Raw genomic sequence first — 17,394 nt, forward strand, 5'->3', positions numbered from 1 at the left:
GAGGCTGCACTGACGGGCACTGATAAGGTGGCACTGATAAGCGCGGATGTGGTGGCACCAATGAGGTGGCACTGATGAGGTGGTTCCTGACCCAGAAGCGAGGTGTACGACAGGTAAAGTGCCCCCCCTCCGCTATGTATTGGCATAGCAGGTGCCATAGGGTAGAGGGGAGGGAGAAGAGGACACACGTCCACTCTCCTCCCCATCCATCTTGTTCCTGACCCAGAAGCAACATGTATGACGGGAAAAGGGTAAAGGAGAGGGAGGAGGGAGGAGAGAGGACACACGTCCGTTTTTCTGTCCATCTTGTTCCTGACCCAGAAGCAACATGTATGACGGGAAAAGGGTAAAGGAGAGGGAGGAGGGAGGAGAGAGGACACACGTCCGTTTTTCTGTCCATCTTGTTCCTGACCCAGAAGCAACATGTATGACGGGTAAAGGGGAGGGAGGAGGGAGGAGAGAGGACAAACGTCCGTTCTCCTGTACATCTTGTTTCTGACCCAGAAGCAACATGTATGACGGGTAAAGTGCCCCTCCACTATGTATTGGCATAGCAGGTGCCATAGGGTAGAGGGGAGGGAGGAGAGGACACACGTCCACTCTCCTCCCCATCCATCTTGTTCCTGACCCAGAAGCAACATGTATGACGGGTAAAGGGGAGGGAGGAGGGAGGAGAGAGGACACACGTCCGTTTTTCTGTCCATCTTGTTCCTGACCCAGAAGCAACATGTATGACGGGTAAAGGGGAGGGAGGAGGGAGGAGAGAGGACAAACGTCCGTTCTCCTGTACATCTTGTTTCTGACCCAGAAGCAACATGTATGACGGGTAAAGTGCCCCTCCACTATGTATTGGCATAGCAGGTGCCATAGGGTAGAGGGGAGGGAGGAGAGGACACACGTCCACTCTCCTCCCCATCCATCTTGTTCCTGACCCAGAAGCAACATGTATGACGGGTAAAGGGGAGGGAGGAGGGAGGAGAGAGGACAAACGTCCGTTCTTCTGTCCATCTTGTTCCTGACCCAGAAGCGACGTGTATGATTGGTAAAGTGCCCCTGTACTATGTATTGGCATAGCAGGTGCCATAGGATAGAGGGGAGGGAGGAGAGGACACACGTCCACTCTCCTCCCCATCCATCTTGTTCCTGACCCAGAAGCAACATGTAAGACGGGTAAAGGGGAGGGAGGAGGGAGGAGAGAGGACATCCGTCCATTCTCCTGTCCATCTTGTTCCTGACCCAGAAGCGACGTGTATGGTGTGTATGACGTCACTTCCGGGTCCCTGTTGACAGTTTCTCCAGCATGGCCAGGAAAGTAATGCAGTGCAGTTCAGTGGAGCACAGCCGAGACATCCAGGGTTAGACCCGGCATTCCTCATTAAAGAGTCACCAAAAAATCATCACATTGGGGAATTTTTTGAGGCTCCCATCCCCACATATACGCACGTACCAACGTAAACGCAAGTGTTGGTGCACCTACGTATGAAAAAGTCGCTTGCGATACACATGTTACATATCGCCTCACACGCCCACAAACTGGCTCCTAACTTTTTTAACTGGCTCTTAAGCCCCATACACACTATCAGTTTTTCTGCAGGTTTTTCTCTTCAGGTTTACCAAAACCATCTAATATGAAGTCAAACCTTAAAGCGGATGTGCCAGTAAAAAAAAATATTAAAAGCCAGCAGGTACAAATACTGCAGCTGCTGACTTTTAATATTAGGACACTTACCTGTCCTGGAGTCCAGCGCCGTCCGCAGAAGAGGATGAGCGATCGCTCGTCTCTCTGCTGCCCCCCGCCATCCTCGGTGAGGGAACCAGGAAGTGAAGCGCTCCGGCTTCACTACCCGGTTCCCTACGGCGCATGCGCGAGTCGCGCTGCGCCCGCCGATTGGCTCACACGCTGTGTGCTGGGAGCCGAGTGTTCCCAGCACACAACGGGGGACAGACGGGAAGTTAGAAAAAAAACGTCTTTTGCCCGTAGCGTGTGGCCGGAAGTGGGTGCAAATACCTGTCTTTAGACAGGTATCTGCACCCCCCTCCCCCTGAAAGGTGTCAAATGTCACACCGGAGGGGGGGCGGGTTCCGATCAGCGTGAGTTCCACTTTAGGGTGGAGCTCCGCTTTAAGAGTTTCAATTCGTATACCAATCAGGCAGGCCCTTGCACTACATAGTTTTGGTAAACCTGAAGAAAAAAACCTGCAGGAAAACTGATAGGCCTGGATTCACGTAGCACTTACGCCGACGTATCTCGAGATACGCCGCGTAAGTGCACATATGCGCCGTCGTATCTATGCGCCTGACTCTGAAAGCAAGATACGCTTGAAAATAGGCTTCATCCGACCAACGTAAGTTTCCTACGCCGTCGTATCGTGGGTCCATATTTACGCTGGCCGCAAGGGGCGCTCCCATTGATTTACGATTCGAATATGCAAATGAGTGAGATACGCCGATTCACGAACGTACTTGCGCCCGGCGCATTAATATACACGGTTTACGTAAGTCGTACGTCCGGCGTAAAGTTAAGCCTCATAAAGCAGGTGTAAGTCAGCAGCATCAATGCAAATGGCTGCACCAGGGAACACAGCCATCGTTTTTTACGTCGTTTATGTAGTACGTGAATAGGGCTGGGCGTAGGTTACGCTCGAGTCGTAGGCAGTGATTCGACCTAACTTAGGCAGTTGTTTCAACGTGATTCTGAGCATGCGCACTGGGAAGCGTCCACGAGACGGGGCGCATGCGCCGTTCGTTATTCGTATCTTGATGGCGCTCGGCCCATCATTTACATGGGGTCACGCCTCATTAGCATGGCTCACGCCCAATGCCACTTACGACGAGTTACGCCGAGGGAACCCAGCGTAGATTAGGGAGCAAGTGCTTTGTGAATATTGTGCTCGCCGCTCTGCGCTACGTCGGCGTAGCGTATATTCGATACGCTACACCGGCATAACTATGCGCCAAGGTATGTGAATCCGGGCCATAGTGTGTATGGGGCTTTAGATTCAAAGCAAGTATGTCAGGCCTTGTTCTAGTGATAGTTGTACCGACTGATATGGATAACATCCTGAGGTCATTGGACCGTGTATGTGATTGCGCCAATTTTTCCATTACCTCCGTATACCTAACACACCCCTATACAGCTCTCTGCTGGAAAACAAATCCTCCGGGTTACAAAGGTGCATCACGACGTCAATGGACTTTGTGGCATTTTTATTATACTCCCATTTCCTTCTCAGTGGCACATTCTACTGATTTATACAACTTCCTGCTTATCCTGAGGACTACAAAGTTGTTTGAAGCTGATGAAGATGCTCTGTCCTACTTTTGTTTTTTTTCGTAGCATTTATTGAGGCATTGTCAGTTTCACTATCGCCATGTGTACACGTGCGTGGCCTACTCTTTGAGACAAGCATATGTTACTGGCAGGATCAACCGGGTAGCTGCTGGGGAGGGTGACCTTTCTTCTCCGAGCGAGACTAGGGCAGGGCGAGGGGGTCTGTGGTATACAAACATTGGCCTAGATTCAGGTAGTTTTGCGCCCTCTTACGGAGGCGCAGCGTACCGTTTTTTACGATACGCCTCCGTAAATTACGTGCGCTACGCTTCATTCACGAAGCAGTAGCTCCGTAATTTGCGCGGGCGCTCCGTAAAAATGGCCGGCGTAAGCGCGCGTAATTTAAATGATCCCGTAGGGGGCGTGGATCATTTAAATTAGGCGCGTTCCCGCGCCGAACGTAGTGCGCTTGCTCCGTCGGGAAACTTTCCCGACGTGCATTGCGGTAAATGACGTCGCAAGGACGTCATTTGCTTCAACGTGAACGTAAGAGGGCGTCGAGCGCTATTCACGATTCACTTACGCAAACAACGTAATTTTTAAAAATCGCGACGCGGGAACGACGGGTATACTTAGCATTGGCTGCCCCTGCTAATAGCATGGGCAGCCTTACGCAGAAACCGACGTATGCAAACTACGTAAAATGCGTACGCAGGGCGCGCGTACGGTTGTGAATCGGCGTGAGTATGCAATTTGCATACTCTACGCTGACCACTACGGGAACGCCACCTAGCGGCCATCGTAAGAATGCAGCCTGCGATACGACGGCATAAGAGCCTTATGCCAGTCATATCTTAGGCTGCAGTCGGCGTAACGAGCTTTCTGAATACAGAAAAGTCGTTACGCCGGCGCAACTAAGCAATTGCGCTGCATATCTATGGATACGCAGACGCAATTGCTTTCTGAATCCACCCCGTTTTTTTTTTTGGCTTAACTGCTGCAGTTTTACTGCTACAGGGGGGCACCTATGCACCTGATCATGTATATATATATATATATATATATATATATATATACACACACAGTATATACCTGATCCAGCTCTCCTGGTTAGGGCGTGCGCATGTGCGCCGCCGGCAGGTCTCGCTCCTGCTGTGATCACACATAGCGAGAGCTCATCGGCGGGTACCACGGACGCCATGTGTGCTGGCACCTGAAATTGTTCAGTACATAGGGAGAACGGCGATTTATGTAAACAAGGCAGATCACCATTCTGTCAGTAGGGAAGGCATTGATCCTGTGTTTCTGCAAAGCATGGACACAGATCTCTGCCTTACCCTAGTAAAAGAACATCCCACACAGTGCACAAAATCACCGGATAGGCACACATTTAACCCTTTGATCGCCCCCCAATGTAACCCCTTCCCAGCCAGTGTCATTAGTACAGTGACAGTGCATATTGTTAGCGCTGATCACTGCATTAGTGTCACTGGTTCCCTTGTTCGCTGCCATTACTAGTAAGAAATAAATAACTCTATCACCTATTCTGTAGACGCTATAAGTTTTGCGCAAACCAATCAATATACACTTATTGGGATTTTTTTTTATCAAAAATATGAAGCAGAATACATATTGGTCTAAATTGATGAAGTAATTTAATTGTATTTATTTTTTTAATTATTGGGTATTTAATATAGCAGAAAGTAAAAAATATTGGGCCAGATTCACGTAGAATCACGGCGGCGTAACGTATCCTAGATACGTTACACCGCCGCAATTTTTCATCACAAGTGCCTGATTCACCAAGCACTTGCGATGAAAACCTATGCCGGCGGCCTCCGGCGCAAGGTGGGCCAATTCAAATGGGCGTGTGCCATTTAAATTAGGCGCGCTCCCTAATTTAAATGGCAAAAAGATCTAAAAACACTGAGAGCCGGTTCACACAGGGGCGACTCGTTGGGCGACTTAGCCGCCTGACAAGTCGCGCTCCGTTCTGTACTATGGAACCGTTCTAATAGGAGCGACTCAAGTCGCTCCGACTTAGAAAAAGGTTCTTGTACGACTTTGGGATGACTTGCATTGACTTCAATACAGAAGTCATTTTGCAAGTTGCCTCTGAAGTCGCGTGCAGATCGCCTTGCCGAGTCGCTCGGCAAGTCTTGCTGCCCCTGTGTGAACCGGCTCTCAGGCAGCAGACTTTGTGAAAATTTATATTTGTGTCCTTCTTTTGGCCACACATAGATATTCGCCAGCACACCAAGGACCATCAATTTCGTCCAAACGTTTTTTTTTTATTCAAAGAATGATGACATCACAAAACGGTGTAGTGCAACGTTTCAGAGCCAAGCAGGACCCCTTCGTCAGGCATGGCCATGGCTGTACTATCAGTTAAGACGGCTCTCTGAGGCCCCGTACACACGTCCGAGAAACTCGACGAGCAAAACACATCGTTTTGCTCGTCGAGTTCCTTGTGAAGCCGCCGAGGATCTCGGTGAGCCAAGTTTCCTCATTGACTAACGAGGAAATAGAGAACATGTTCTCTATTTGGCCCGACGAGACCCTCGTCGGTTTCCTCGGCCGAAAGTGTACAGACGACCGGGTTTCTCGGCGGAATACGGCTCCGATCGAGTTTCTGGCTGAATTCTGTCATGTGTACGGGGCCATAGAGAAACATTGAACTTCACGTGTGATCTGACTTGAGGTTCTCACAAGTTGCATCAGTTTGAACCGAGCCTAATGCTGCGTACACACGATTGGAAATTCCATCAAGAAAAGTCCGATGTGAGCTTTTGGTCGGAAATTCCCACCGTGTGTAGGCTCCATCGGACTTTTTCTGTCGGAATTTCTGCCAGCAAAAATTTGAGAGCTGGTTCTCAATTTTTCCGGAAATCCGGAAATTCCGATCGTCTGTATGCAATTCCAACGCGCAAAAAAACTCGGAATTAAAGCGGAGGTTCACACATAGAGAACACATTTTCCCCTTAGATGGATGCTCGTTTTGTCTAGGGGAATCGGCTAGTTGTTTTAAAATATGAGCTGTACTTACCGTTTACGAGATGCATCTTCTCCGTCGCTTCCGGGGTATGGGTCTTCGGGACTGGGCGTTCCTTCTTGATTGACAGTCTTCCGAGAGGCTTCCGACGGTCGCATCCATCGCGTCACGATTTTCCGAAAGAAGCCGAACGTCGGTGCGCAGGCGCAGTATAGAGCCGCACCGACGTTCGGCTTCTTTCGGCTACTAGTGACGCGATGGATGCGACCGTCGGAAGCCTCTTGGAAGACTGTCAATCAAGAAGGAACGCCCGCTCCCGAAGACCCATACCCGGAAGCGACGGAGAAGATGCATCTCGAAAACGGTAAGTACGGCTTATATTTTAAAACAATTAGCCGATTCCCCTACACAAAACGAGCAGGAATCTAAGGGGAAGAGATCAAACAATAAATAAATGGGTGAACTCCCGCTTTAAGTCGACGCATGCTCGGAATCATTGAACTTCATTTTTCTCAGCTCGTTGTAGTGTTGTACGTCGCCGCGTTCCTGACGGTCGGAATTTTGGGTGACCGTGTGTATGCAACACAAGTTTGAGCCAACATTCCGTCGGTTTTCTTGTCGGAATTTCCGATCGTGTGTACGCGGCATTAAACAGGTCACTTATATTATATGTGGATGTCACTTCTCTAACCAAACCTCCCAGTCCCCCCCCCCATTGCACTTACCGGAGGATTACTTGAAGTAGGGTCTCTCACATAGTGGGCCACTTCTGCTTTGTTAGGTGGATCGAACACCTTGGGGGGCACATTGGTGGCTGGCTTTCCCTGCATGCAGCCCATGTTGAAGGATTCTAGGACGACAACGGGCGAGGGACTGACAGCGATAAAAGGGAAGTGGAATTGGTTACAGGCACAGAAGAAAGGGAGAAGAGGAAGTAGTCAACATTCTCAGAGAAGTTCCATTTCCAGGATGATCGAAGGTTTTCCTTTTCCCACCGCAGCTCCTGCAGAACCTTCGTCTTGTCAGAACACCAGTTATCTACAACGAAAAAACAACGACTTGTCATAAAAATAACAAAAGCAGCAAATTGCAAAAACTGGGCTGACCCCGCTCAGTGGGTGACAACTTCTCTTTTTTTTTTTAAAACTGCATTTACATGAAATTACTTCACACAAGACGCTTCCGAAAAACCGAACGAAAAAAAAGCAGAAGTCGAGGGACGAGAGAGACAGACGGACCAAGAGAAAAAAAAAAAGAAATACAATGTTCTCCAATGAGGTGCCCAGACCGAGCTTATCAACAGTCCTGACTAACACGCCAAAAACATTACAATATCTATTCATTGATTCTTCCCCCGCCGTAGTTTTATCTTACCGATAAAGTGCAACTGAAGTCAATGGTAACAGGTAGAATTTTTATGACGGAAGAAACCTGTTGTAAATGTTTTTCCCCATCTTATCAGCAGTTTTTTTTTCTTTCTTCTAAGTACACACTGATCCGCACCTGCGCGGTTTCGTCATTCTGTTACGGCCAATGAAGATGGCATTAGACCGGGCAAAGGTGGAAGTGCCAGGAATGCAGATACAAGAGAGAGGGCAGCCCTTCCATCACTGGAGAAGGGTACATGGCATTGCTACGCAATGTACCCCTCTCCAGTGATGGATTTGCTGGGGGCCCCCAACATTTCTAAGGGGTTTAGTTCTGCTTTAAAGCCCAACTGACTTTTCAAATTAACCACCTGCCTACCAGGCACTTTTAGGCCTCGTACACACGATAGGTTAACCAGAGGACAACGGTCTGATGGACCGTTTTCATCGGTCCAAACCGATGGTGTGTGCGCGCCATAAGTTATTTAACCTTAGGTTAAAAAAAAGCCAACTTGCTTTAAAATTAACCGATGGATTCCTAACCAATGGGAAAAAAAACGATCGTTAGTAGGCACAACCATCGGTTAAAAATCCACGCATGCTCAGAATCAAGCTATGAATAAGCACTGAGATACAGTGCGAAACGCGTCAGATTTTGTTCTGATCCTTTTGGCCGTGGCATGTAATTTTGTGACCAATTTTTATTAAAAATTAACTTTTTTTGGAGTGCGGCTGTCCCAGCTTTTCTTTCTTCAAGTTTGCATGCTCAGAATCAAGTCGACGCATGCTTGGAAGCATTGAACTTCGTTTTTTTCAGCACGTCGTTGTGTTTTACGTCACCGCGTTCTGACATGATCGTTTTTTTAACTGATGGTGTGTAGGCGCGACGGACCATCAGTCAGCTTCATCGGTTAACCGACGACAACTGTCCTTCAGACCGTTCTCATCGGATGGACCGATCGTGTGTACGAGGCTTTACTCCCTTCCTGCCCATTTTCAGCTTTTTATACTTTGAATGATAATTGCGCGGTCATGCGACCCTGTACCCAAACATCATTTTTATCTTTTTTTTTGCACACATAGGGGCAGATCCACATACATCTGCGCTGGACGCAGCGTATCTAAGATACGCTACGCCGCTGTAACTTACTTTTAGTTGGTTTGAATCCTTAACGAATCCGTGCCATAAGTTACGGCGGTGTAGCGTATCTCTCGCAGCGTAAGGGCGCGGAATTCAAATTCGGCGGGTAGGGGGCGTGTTTCATTTAAATGAAGCGCGTCCCCGCGCCGAACGAACGGCGCATGCGCCGTCCGTAAAAACTTCCAGGGTGCATTGCTCCAAATGACGTCGCAAGGACGTCATTGTTTTCAACGTGAACGTAAATGGCGTCCAGCCCCATTCACAGACGACTTACGCAAACGACGTAAAATTTTCAAAATTATACGCGGGAACGACGGCCATACTTAACATTGAGTACGCCACCATATAGCAGCTTTAACTATACGCCGGAAAAAGCCGGAAACAACGTAAAAAAATGTGACGGTCAGTCGTACGTTCGTGGATCGTCGGAAATAGCTAATTTGCATACTCGACGTGGATTACGACGGGAACGCCACCTAGCGGACGCCGAAAAATTGCATCTAAGATCCGACCGCGTACGAAGACGTACACCTGTCTGATCTAGCCGAGATGCCGTTGTATCTTGTTTTGAGGATTCAAAACAAAGATACGATGCGGGAATTTTGAAATTACGCCGGCGTATCAGTAGATACGCCGGCGTAATTTCTTTGTGGATCTATCCCATAGAGCTTTCTTTTGGTGGTATTTAACCACTTCAATACCAGGCATTTTCACCCCCTTCCTGCCCAGACCAATTTTTCGTTTTCAGCGCTGTCGCACTTTTTTTTTTTTTTTGCAAAATCTTTTTTATTGAAGTTTACATTGGCATACGAGACTAGCCCACGCAGGGGCCGAACATTTGCACATGCGCTGTCGCACTTTGAATGACAATTGCGCGGTCATGCAACACTGTGCCCAAATGAAATCTTTATGTTTTTTTCCCTACCAATAGAGCTTTCTTTTGGTGGTATTTGACCACTTATTATTATTATTATTGATTATTTTTTACGCTATAAACAAAAGAAGAGTGACAATTTTGAAAAAAAAAACAACAATATTTTTTACTTTTTGATTTAATTAATATCACATTTAAAAAAATAAAAAATAAAGATTTTTTACCTCAGTTTAGACCGATATGTATTCTTCTACATATTTTTGTTAAAAAAAAAATCGAAATAAGCGTATATTAATTGGTTTGCGCAAAAGTTATAGGCCCGGATTCACATACATCGATGCATATTTATGCCGCCGTAGCGTATCTTCTTTACGCTACGCCGGCGCAGCGCAGAGAGGCAAGCCCCGAATTCACAAAGCACTTGCCACCAAATCTGCGCTGGATCTCTTAGGCGTAAGTCCTCGTAAGTGGAAGTGGGCGTGAGCCATGCAAATGAGGCGTGACCCCATGCAAATGATGGGCCGAGCGCCATAAAGATACGAATAACGAACGGCGCATGCGCCGTCCCGTGGATGCATCCCAGTGCGCATGCTCAGAATTGCGTCTGAACTACTCCCTAAGATACGACGGATCACTGCCTACGACGTTAAAGTAACCTACGCCTAGTCATATTCACGTACAATGTAAACGACATAAGATACGACGGCTTGTGTTCCCTGGTCAATACCTTTGCATGGGTTGCGCCTCATCTATGGGGAATAACTTTACACCGGACATACGACTTACGCAAACCGTGTATATTATGCGCCGGGCGCAAGTACGTTCGTGAATCGACGTATCTCCCTCATTTCCATATTTGAATAGGAAATCAATGGGAGCGCCACCTACGTCCAGCGTAAATATGCGCCCACGATACGCCGGCGTAGGTAAGTTACGTCGGTCGGATGAAGCCTATTTTCAGGCGTATCTTGGTTTCAGAGTCCGGCGCATAGATACGACGGCGCATATTTACACTTACGTGGCGTATCTCGAGATACGTCGGCGTAAGTGCTTTGTGAATCCGGGCCATAGTGTCTACAAAATAGGGGATAGATTTACTGCATTTTTATTGTGACCGTGACATTGCGACGGACATTTCGGACACTTTTGACACATTTTTGGGACCATTCACATTTATACAGCGATTAGTGCTATAAAACTGCAGTGATTACTGTGTAAAAATGACTGTCAGGGAAGGGGTTAACACTAGGGGCGCTGAAGGGGTTAAATATGTTCCCTGAGAGTGATTCTTACTGTAGGGGGAGTGGACTCACAAGGGGAGGAGACCGATCGGTGTTCCTTTGTACTGGGAACACACATCGGTCTCCTCACCTCTGACAGGAGGTGGATCTGTGTGTTTACACACACTGATGCGCACTCCTGCCGTGATCGCGGGCAATCGCGGGGCGCGCGCGCCCCCTAGCAGCCGCAGAGGACGTCCACCCGCAGGGAGATACAGTTCCTGATGATGTCATATTACTATAGCTCGGTAGGGAACTGGTTAATCACCAAGTAATAAACTTTCCTCTTCATTTTTCCGTCGTTTCGGTCTGATCTCTATAGTTGTATATAAAATGCACTTTTTATCTTTTAAAAAGTGTTTTCCAGCCCTAAACCTTTCATCTAATTTCTAAATCGCTGCATTTGTACATTCCAAAAAAACTGTATAAAGGAAAAGTAGTAGTAAAAAAAAGTACTTTATGGGTTTAACCATTCATATTTTTTTTTTGTTTCTCCTTTAAGGGGGCGTGGCAAAGGGTGTGTCCTATGCCTGCATACTTTTGCTAATAGGTGTCCCTCATTTCCATCTCAAAAAAGTTGGGAGGTATGGAGATTCAGAGTACTCAACATTCCCCTGGATTTTGATGGCACTACAGATATCGGTGGATAGGTACTGTATTTATCGGCGTATACTGCGCGCCGGCGTATAGCGCGCGCCCCAAGCTGAGGAGGGAAGTTTAGGGAAAAACTTACATTTTGGAAGTCTTGCCCGGCGTCCATCGGCGGCCTTGTCCGGCGTCCGTCTGCGGCCTTGCGCGGGTCTGTCCAGCCTTGCGCGGTGGTCATCTGCTGTCTTGCCCGGCGGCCTTGTCCGGCGTCCGTCTGCGGCCTTGCGCGGGGTCCGTCAAGCCTTGGGGGTGTCTGTCTGCGGCGGGGTCCATCAAGGGGTTGCAGCGTCGTGTGTTTGAATTTGGCGCGCTGTGCAGAGCCGGATTTCCTGCGCACTCGGCTCCTCTCCCGTGGATGTGGGCGGAGTCGAGCGTGGCCGAGCCTAGCCGAGTGCGCAGTACACTCGGCTCGGAGATGTCGGAGACATTGGGGATCGGCGGGGTATCAGCGTATATCGCGCACCCACGATTTTCCCCCAAAAAATGCGATTGACAGTTTTTTCAGTTTTTCTTCTTTTACTGCCTGCAATCCCATACCTGTACTTTGGCAGGGTCTTCCGAGTTCAGGGTGCACATGTGCACCAAACCCGCCCCCCTCCCCCAGCCAAGTCCCGCTGTGATTGGACACAGCAGGATTTTGCCAACAGGATTCAGCCAATAATTCATGGTTGAAAGCTGCTGATTATCTGTGTCCAATCACAGCCCAGTACAAAGAGAACGATCTGTTTGTTTATTTGCCCTGCAAATCCATTCCACGGAAGTTCCATTTCTGGGTTAAAAAATATCTGTTTGTTTCTTCGCCCTGCAAATCCAATCCATGGAAGTTCCATCTCTGGGTGGAACTCTGCTTAAAAAACGATCTGTTTGTTTCTTCTCCCTGCAAATCCATTCCGCGGAAGTTCCATTTCTGGGTTAAAAAATATCTGTTTGTTTCTTTTCCCTGCAAATCCAATCCACGGAAGTTGCATTTCTGTGTTAAAAAGGACGGGCCAGATTCACAGAGATCGGCGTATCTCTGTGCGGGCGTAGCGCATCTCATATGCGCTACGCCAACGTAACCTAGAGAGGCAAGAACAGTATTCACAAAGCACTTGCTCCCTAAGTTACGTCGGCGTAGCGTAAATAGGCCGGCGTATGCCCGCGTAATTCAGAGTAGGTAGGTAGTGGGTGTGTTGTATCTAAATCAACCGTGACCCCATGTAAATGCATGGCCGTACGAATGGCGCATGCTCAGAATCACGTCGCATATACTCCCTAAGAAACGTTTGCTCAATGCGTACGACGTGAACGTCACTTACGCCCAGCCCACTTCACGAACGACTTATGTAAACGACGTAAAATCCGACGGCACTTCTGACGTCCATACCCTAAACGACTTAACTTTACGCCGGAAAAACGCCTTACATAAACGACGTGGATTACTGCGACGGGCGCAAGTACGTTCGTGAATCGGCGTATCTAGCTCATTTACATATTTGACGCGTAAATCAACGGAAGCGCCCCTTGCGGCCAGCGTAAATATGCACCCAAGATACGACGGCGTAGGAGACTTACGTCGGTCGTATCTTGCCAAAATTCAGGCGTATCTAGTTACCTGAATACCGCGCATAGATATGACGGCGCACATTTGGACTTACGACGGCGTATCAGTAGATACGTCGGCGTAAGTCTCTCTGAATCTGGCCCGATCTGTTTGTTTCTTTTCCCTGCAAAACCAATCCAATGAAGTTCCATTTCTGGGTGGATCTCCGCTTTAAAGCAGCACAGTGCTAAATAGCAAAAAATGGCCTGGTCATGAAGGGGGGGGGGGGGGGTAAAACCTTCTGGAGCTGAAGTGGTTAATATAGGAAGATATAAAAAAAACATGTTACCAAAAGAAAGCTCTATCAGTCTTATAAAAGTGATATACAACTCACTGGGGTTCTGTAATTGTCAGTCAAACTATCACAGCACTGAAAACAGAGAAATGACCAGGATAGGAAGGGTATATACAAGCGGGTAGTCAAGTGGTTGCACCCCAACAACCTCTGATTTTTTTTCTCTCGTTTGGTGTTAAATACACCATTAAAAACAAATGAGTATATCCAGGGCCGTCTTAATAGCATCATGGGCCCCTGGGCAAAGTAATGCTCTGGGGCCCCTACAATGATGACAGTGCAGGTAAACAGACATCAAGTAGGTAGGAGGCAGGCTGCCTCCGCTGTGTATCTATCACTCTCAGTGCCATCATGGGGCCCCCAATTTCAGGGCAGCGTGGGCTCAAGGACCATCTGCTTTGGGCAAAGTGCAGGGGCCCCCCATGCAGCTGGGGCCTCTGGGCAGTGCCCAGGTGTGCCCTCTCATTAAGACAGCCCTGAGTATATCTATCTAGTATACGTACTGTACATACCAATTCACCAACAAGCGACCTTTGCTTTGTGAGCTGAGCCGGTTCTCAGAGAGAATGCTCAGCACTACCTGTCCTGGGCAGCTCAGAACACCTTTTGCACCTGATTTTTACTCACCTTTGTAGTCATGAAATGTATTCTTTTAAATAAAGCTTGTTTGAATTGAAACCTGCGCCCCGTATTAATTTGCACAGCATGGTTGTAAGCCAGAACAATCAGTGGGATCTCACATGAGACAGAAAGCAGAGAGAAAGCACAAGGTCCACTTAAAAGGGGGGGGGGGATGGGGGGGGCACAGAACTTTGGCCCCCACCATAACGTGTTTTTTTAAAGTCACCAATTTGGGGAAATATGAGAGCGAAGAGTCGCTTACCGCATCGCTGGCTGTTCTCATCACACCTCGAGCTGCACAACGTTCTGCAGCGGCAACAAGGAAGGTTAAAAGAGGAACTAGAAGAACAATTATCAGCAGGAAACACAATACTGTATACATAACCACCACATAACTCCCGCACTGCACTCTCTATGCATGGAGGTTATACATTTAAAGGAGCAACCCACCCGAAATAAATATCACATACAATTACTCGCCGATGCTGAAAGAATTGAGACGGCTGGTAAACATTTACATATATATATTTTTTTTTAATCAGGTAATTTTTATATTAAACATTTTGTCAATACAATTCTATATATATATATATATATATATATATATATATATATATATATATATATATATTTTAATAAGGTAATATTTTTATTAAACATTTTGTCAATACAATTATATATATTTATTTTAATAAGGTAATTTTTATTAAACATCATTGTCAATATAATATTAATATATATATATCTATATCTATATAGATATATCTTATATATATATATATATATATATATATATATATATATATATATATATATTATCAGGTAATTTTTTATTAAACATTTTGTCAATACAATATATATATATTTATATATATATTTTAATCAGATAATTTTATTAAACATTTTGTCAATACAATATACAGTAAAATAGGAACAAATAAATTGGATGTTCCCAATAACATTTTCTAAAGCAGAGGCCCTAGAGAATAAATGGTGGGTTTTGATTTTTTTTTTATATCACAGAGTAATTGCTTAGCGGTTTTAAAAAAAAAATTGAAATTCAAAGAGGAAGGCCCCATACACACGAGAGGATTTATCCGCAGATACGGTCCAGCGGACCGTATCCGCGGATAAATCCTCTCGAGGATTTCAGAAGATTTCTATGCGATGGCGTGTACACACCATCGCATTGAAATCCGCGCTGAAATCCTCTGCCGATGACGTGTCGCGCCGTCGCTGCTATTATGACGCGGCGACGGGCGCGACGCTGTCATATAAGGAATTCCACGCATGTGTCAAATCATTACGACGCGTGCGGGGAATCCCTTGGGACGGATGGATCCGGTAAGTCTGTACAGACGAGCGGATCCATCCGTTGGAATGGATTCCAGCAGATGGATTTGTTGAGCATGTCAGCAAATATCCATCTGCTGGAAATCCATCCCAGGGGAGATTTATCCGCGGATAAATATCCGACGGAGTGTACACACCATAGAATCTATCCGCAGAAACCCATTTGATGGGATTTATCTGCGGATAGATTCTATGGTGTGTATGGGGCCGAAGTAAACTTCCATGGATTATATGTACCTATTTGTCACGCTGCTCCGGCCAGTCACACAACCAGAGTTCGCGGACCCGGAAGGAAAACGGGCGTAGATAGATGCGACCTCCAGCGGTGTGCTAGTATGCAATGAACATTAAATAATAAAATTACATTTTTTTAAATAAAAAAAAAATATATATGTGTAGATAGATACCATAGTTTGTAGCCTCTATACATTTTGCGCAAACCAATCAATATACACATATTAGGATTTTTTTTACCGAAAATATGTAACAGAATATATATTGGCCTAAATTGACACAGAATTTTTTTTTTATTGGATGTTTTTTATAGCAAAAAGTAAAAAAGAATGTTTATTTTTTTTCGAAATTGTCGCTCTTTCTTTGTTTATAGCGCAAAAAATAAAAACCACAGAGGTGATCAAATACCACCAAAAGAAAGCTCTATTTGTGGGGAAAAAAGGACGCCAATTTTGTTTGGGAGCCACGTCGCACGACCGCGCAATTGCCAGTTAAATCGACGCAGTGCCGAATCGCAAAAAGGGGCCAGGTCCTTTACCTGCATAATGGTCCGGTTCTTAAGTGGTTAAACCTGACCAAACAAGACTTTAGTAGACACCCCAGAAGTAATAAAGTTTGAAACACAAAATCATGATATATAATCTAATAAATAATATAATTTTATTCAATAATGTATTACAAAATAATGAAATTTGTCAAACAAAGAAAATTCAATAAACATCCTGAGTGTGATAAATTTTGAAACAAGGTACAGCACAAAGTCCGACGTCACAATCAGGACAATGGAACCTGCTTTCTTTTCGCACTTTCTTTCCATTGCCATCTCTCTTTGAACAGCAAACCACGCCCATCAGGGCTGCTGCTAGAAATCACGGGGCCCCGTACAGCTTACCTGGCGGGGCCCCCACCAATATATCAAAACAAGATTTTCACTAAAAATACACACAAATCATTATTAGTGGACACAAACATAATAGAGAACCTGTGTGAATTAACCCTTTTTAAATCGTTTTTTGTTTTTTTATGTATAATTTTTTTTTAATTTACAATTTTTTTTTACCGGACAGGGAAGCCAACAGTGCCATGGGAGGGGGGGGGTGCAGTGACAGGGGGGTGCACATGGGGGGATCAGAAGTAGGCAGAACAAGGAGGGGGATCGTGCTGGGGGGGGGAAGCGATTACAGGAACGATGCCCTGTGTCTGTGTCTCTCCCTGCAGCAGCTGAAAGCCAGCGGGAGGGAGAGAAACCGACTTTCAGCAGCTGCAGAGAGCCGCACAGGGCATCTTTCTGTAATTGCACCTCCGCACGAACACACCCATTCCTCCTGCTGTTTGGGACTCCATGTGTGGGCCCCCTACAGGATCAATGCCCTGTGTCTGTGTCTCTCCCTGCAGCAGCTGAAAGCCAACAGAAGGGAGAGAAACTGACTTTCAGCAGCTGCAGAGAGCCACACAGGGCATCTTTTTGCAATTGCACCTCCGCACGGACACACCCATTCCTCCTGCTGTTTGGGACCCCCTGTGTGCCCGGGCCCCCTACAGGATTACAGGAACGATGCTCTGTGTCTCTCCCTGCAGCAGCTGAAAGCCAGCGGGAGGGAGAGAAACCGACTTTCAGCAGCTGCAGAGAGCCGCACAGGGCATCTTTCTGTAATTGCACCTCCGCACGAACACACCCATTCCTCCTGCTGTTTGGGTCCCCCTGTGTGCCCGGGGGCCCCCTACAGGAGGACTGG

The 17,394-nt window shown here is 46.7% G+C and overlaps 1 protein-coding gene across 2 annotated transcripts in view; it reads right to left on the minus strand.

Annotated features, from left to right (window-relative positions):
- Positions 1-14,422, minus strand: part of HCK (HCK proto-oncogene, Src family tyrosine kinase) — a 58,708-nt gene extending 44,286 nt beyond the window's left edge. The window contains exons 1-2 of one of the 2 annotated variants that reach the window (XM_040331482.1): positions 14,334-14,422; positions 6,989-7,301 (exon numbers count right to left, since the gene is read on the minus strand). In XM_040331482.1, coding sequence (XP_040187416.1) covers positions 6,989-7,102 — 114 coding nt within the window. In that variant the 5' untranslated portion in view covers positions 7,103-7,301; positions 14,334-14,422. Of the gene's footprint in view, positions 1-6,988; positions 7,302-14,077; positions 14,195-14,333 lie in introns of those variants that run through there. The other variant, XM_040331483.1, reaches the window with a different exon arrangement.
- Between the last annotated feature and the right edge of the window lie 2,972 nt (positions 14,423-17,394).

This window comes from Rana temporaria, chromosome 12 (assembly GCF_905171775.1).
Source record: "Rana temporaria chromosome 12, aRanTem1.1, whole genome shotgun sequence".
In the NCBI taxonomy this organism is placed as follows: Eukaryota; Metazoa; Chordata; class Amphibia; order Anura; family Ranidae; genus Rana; species Rana temporaria.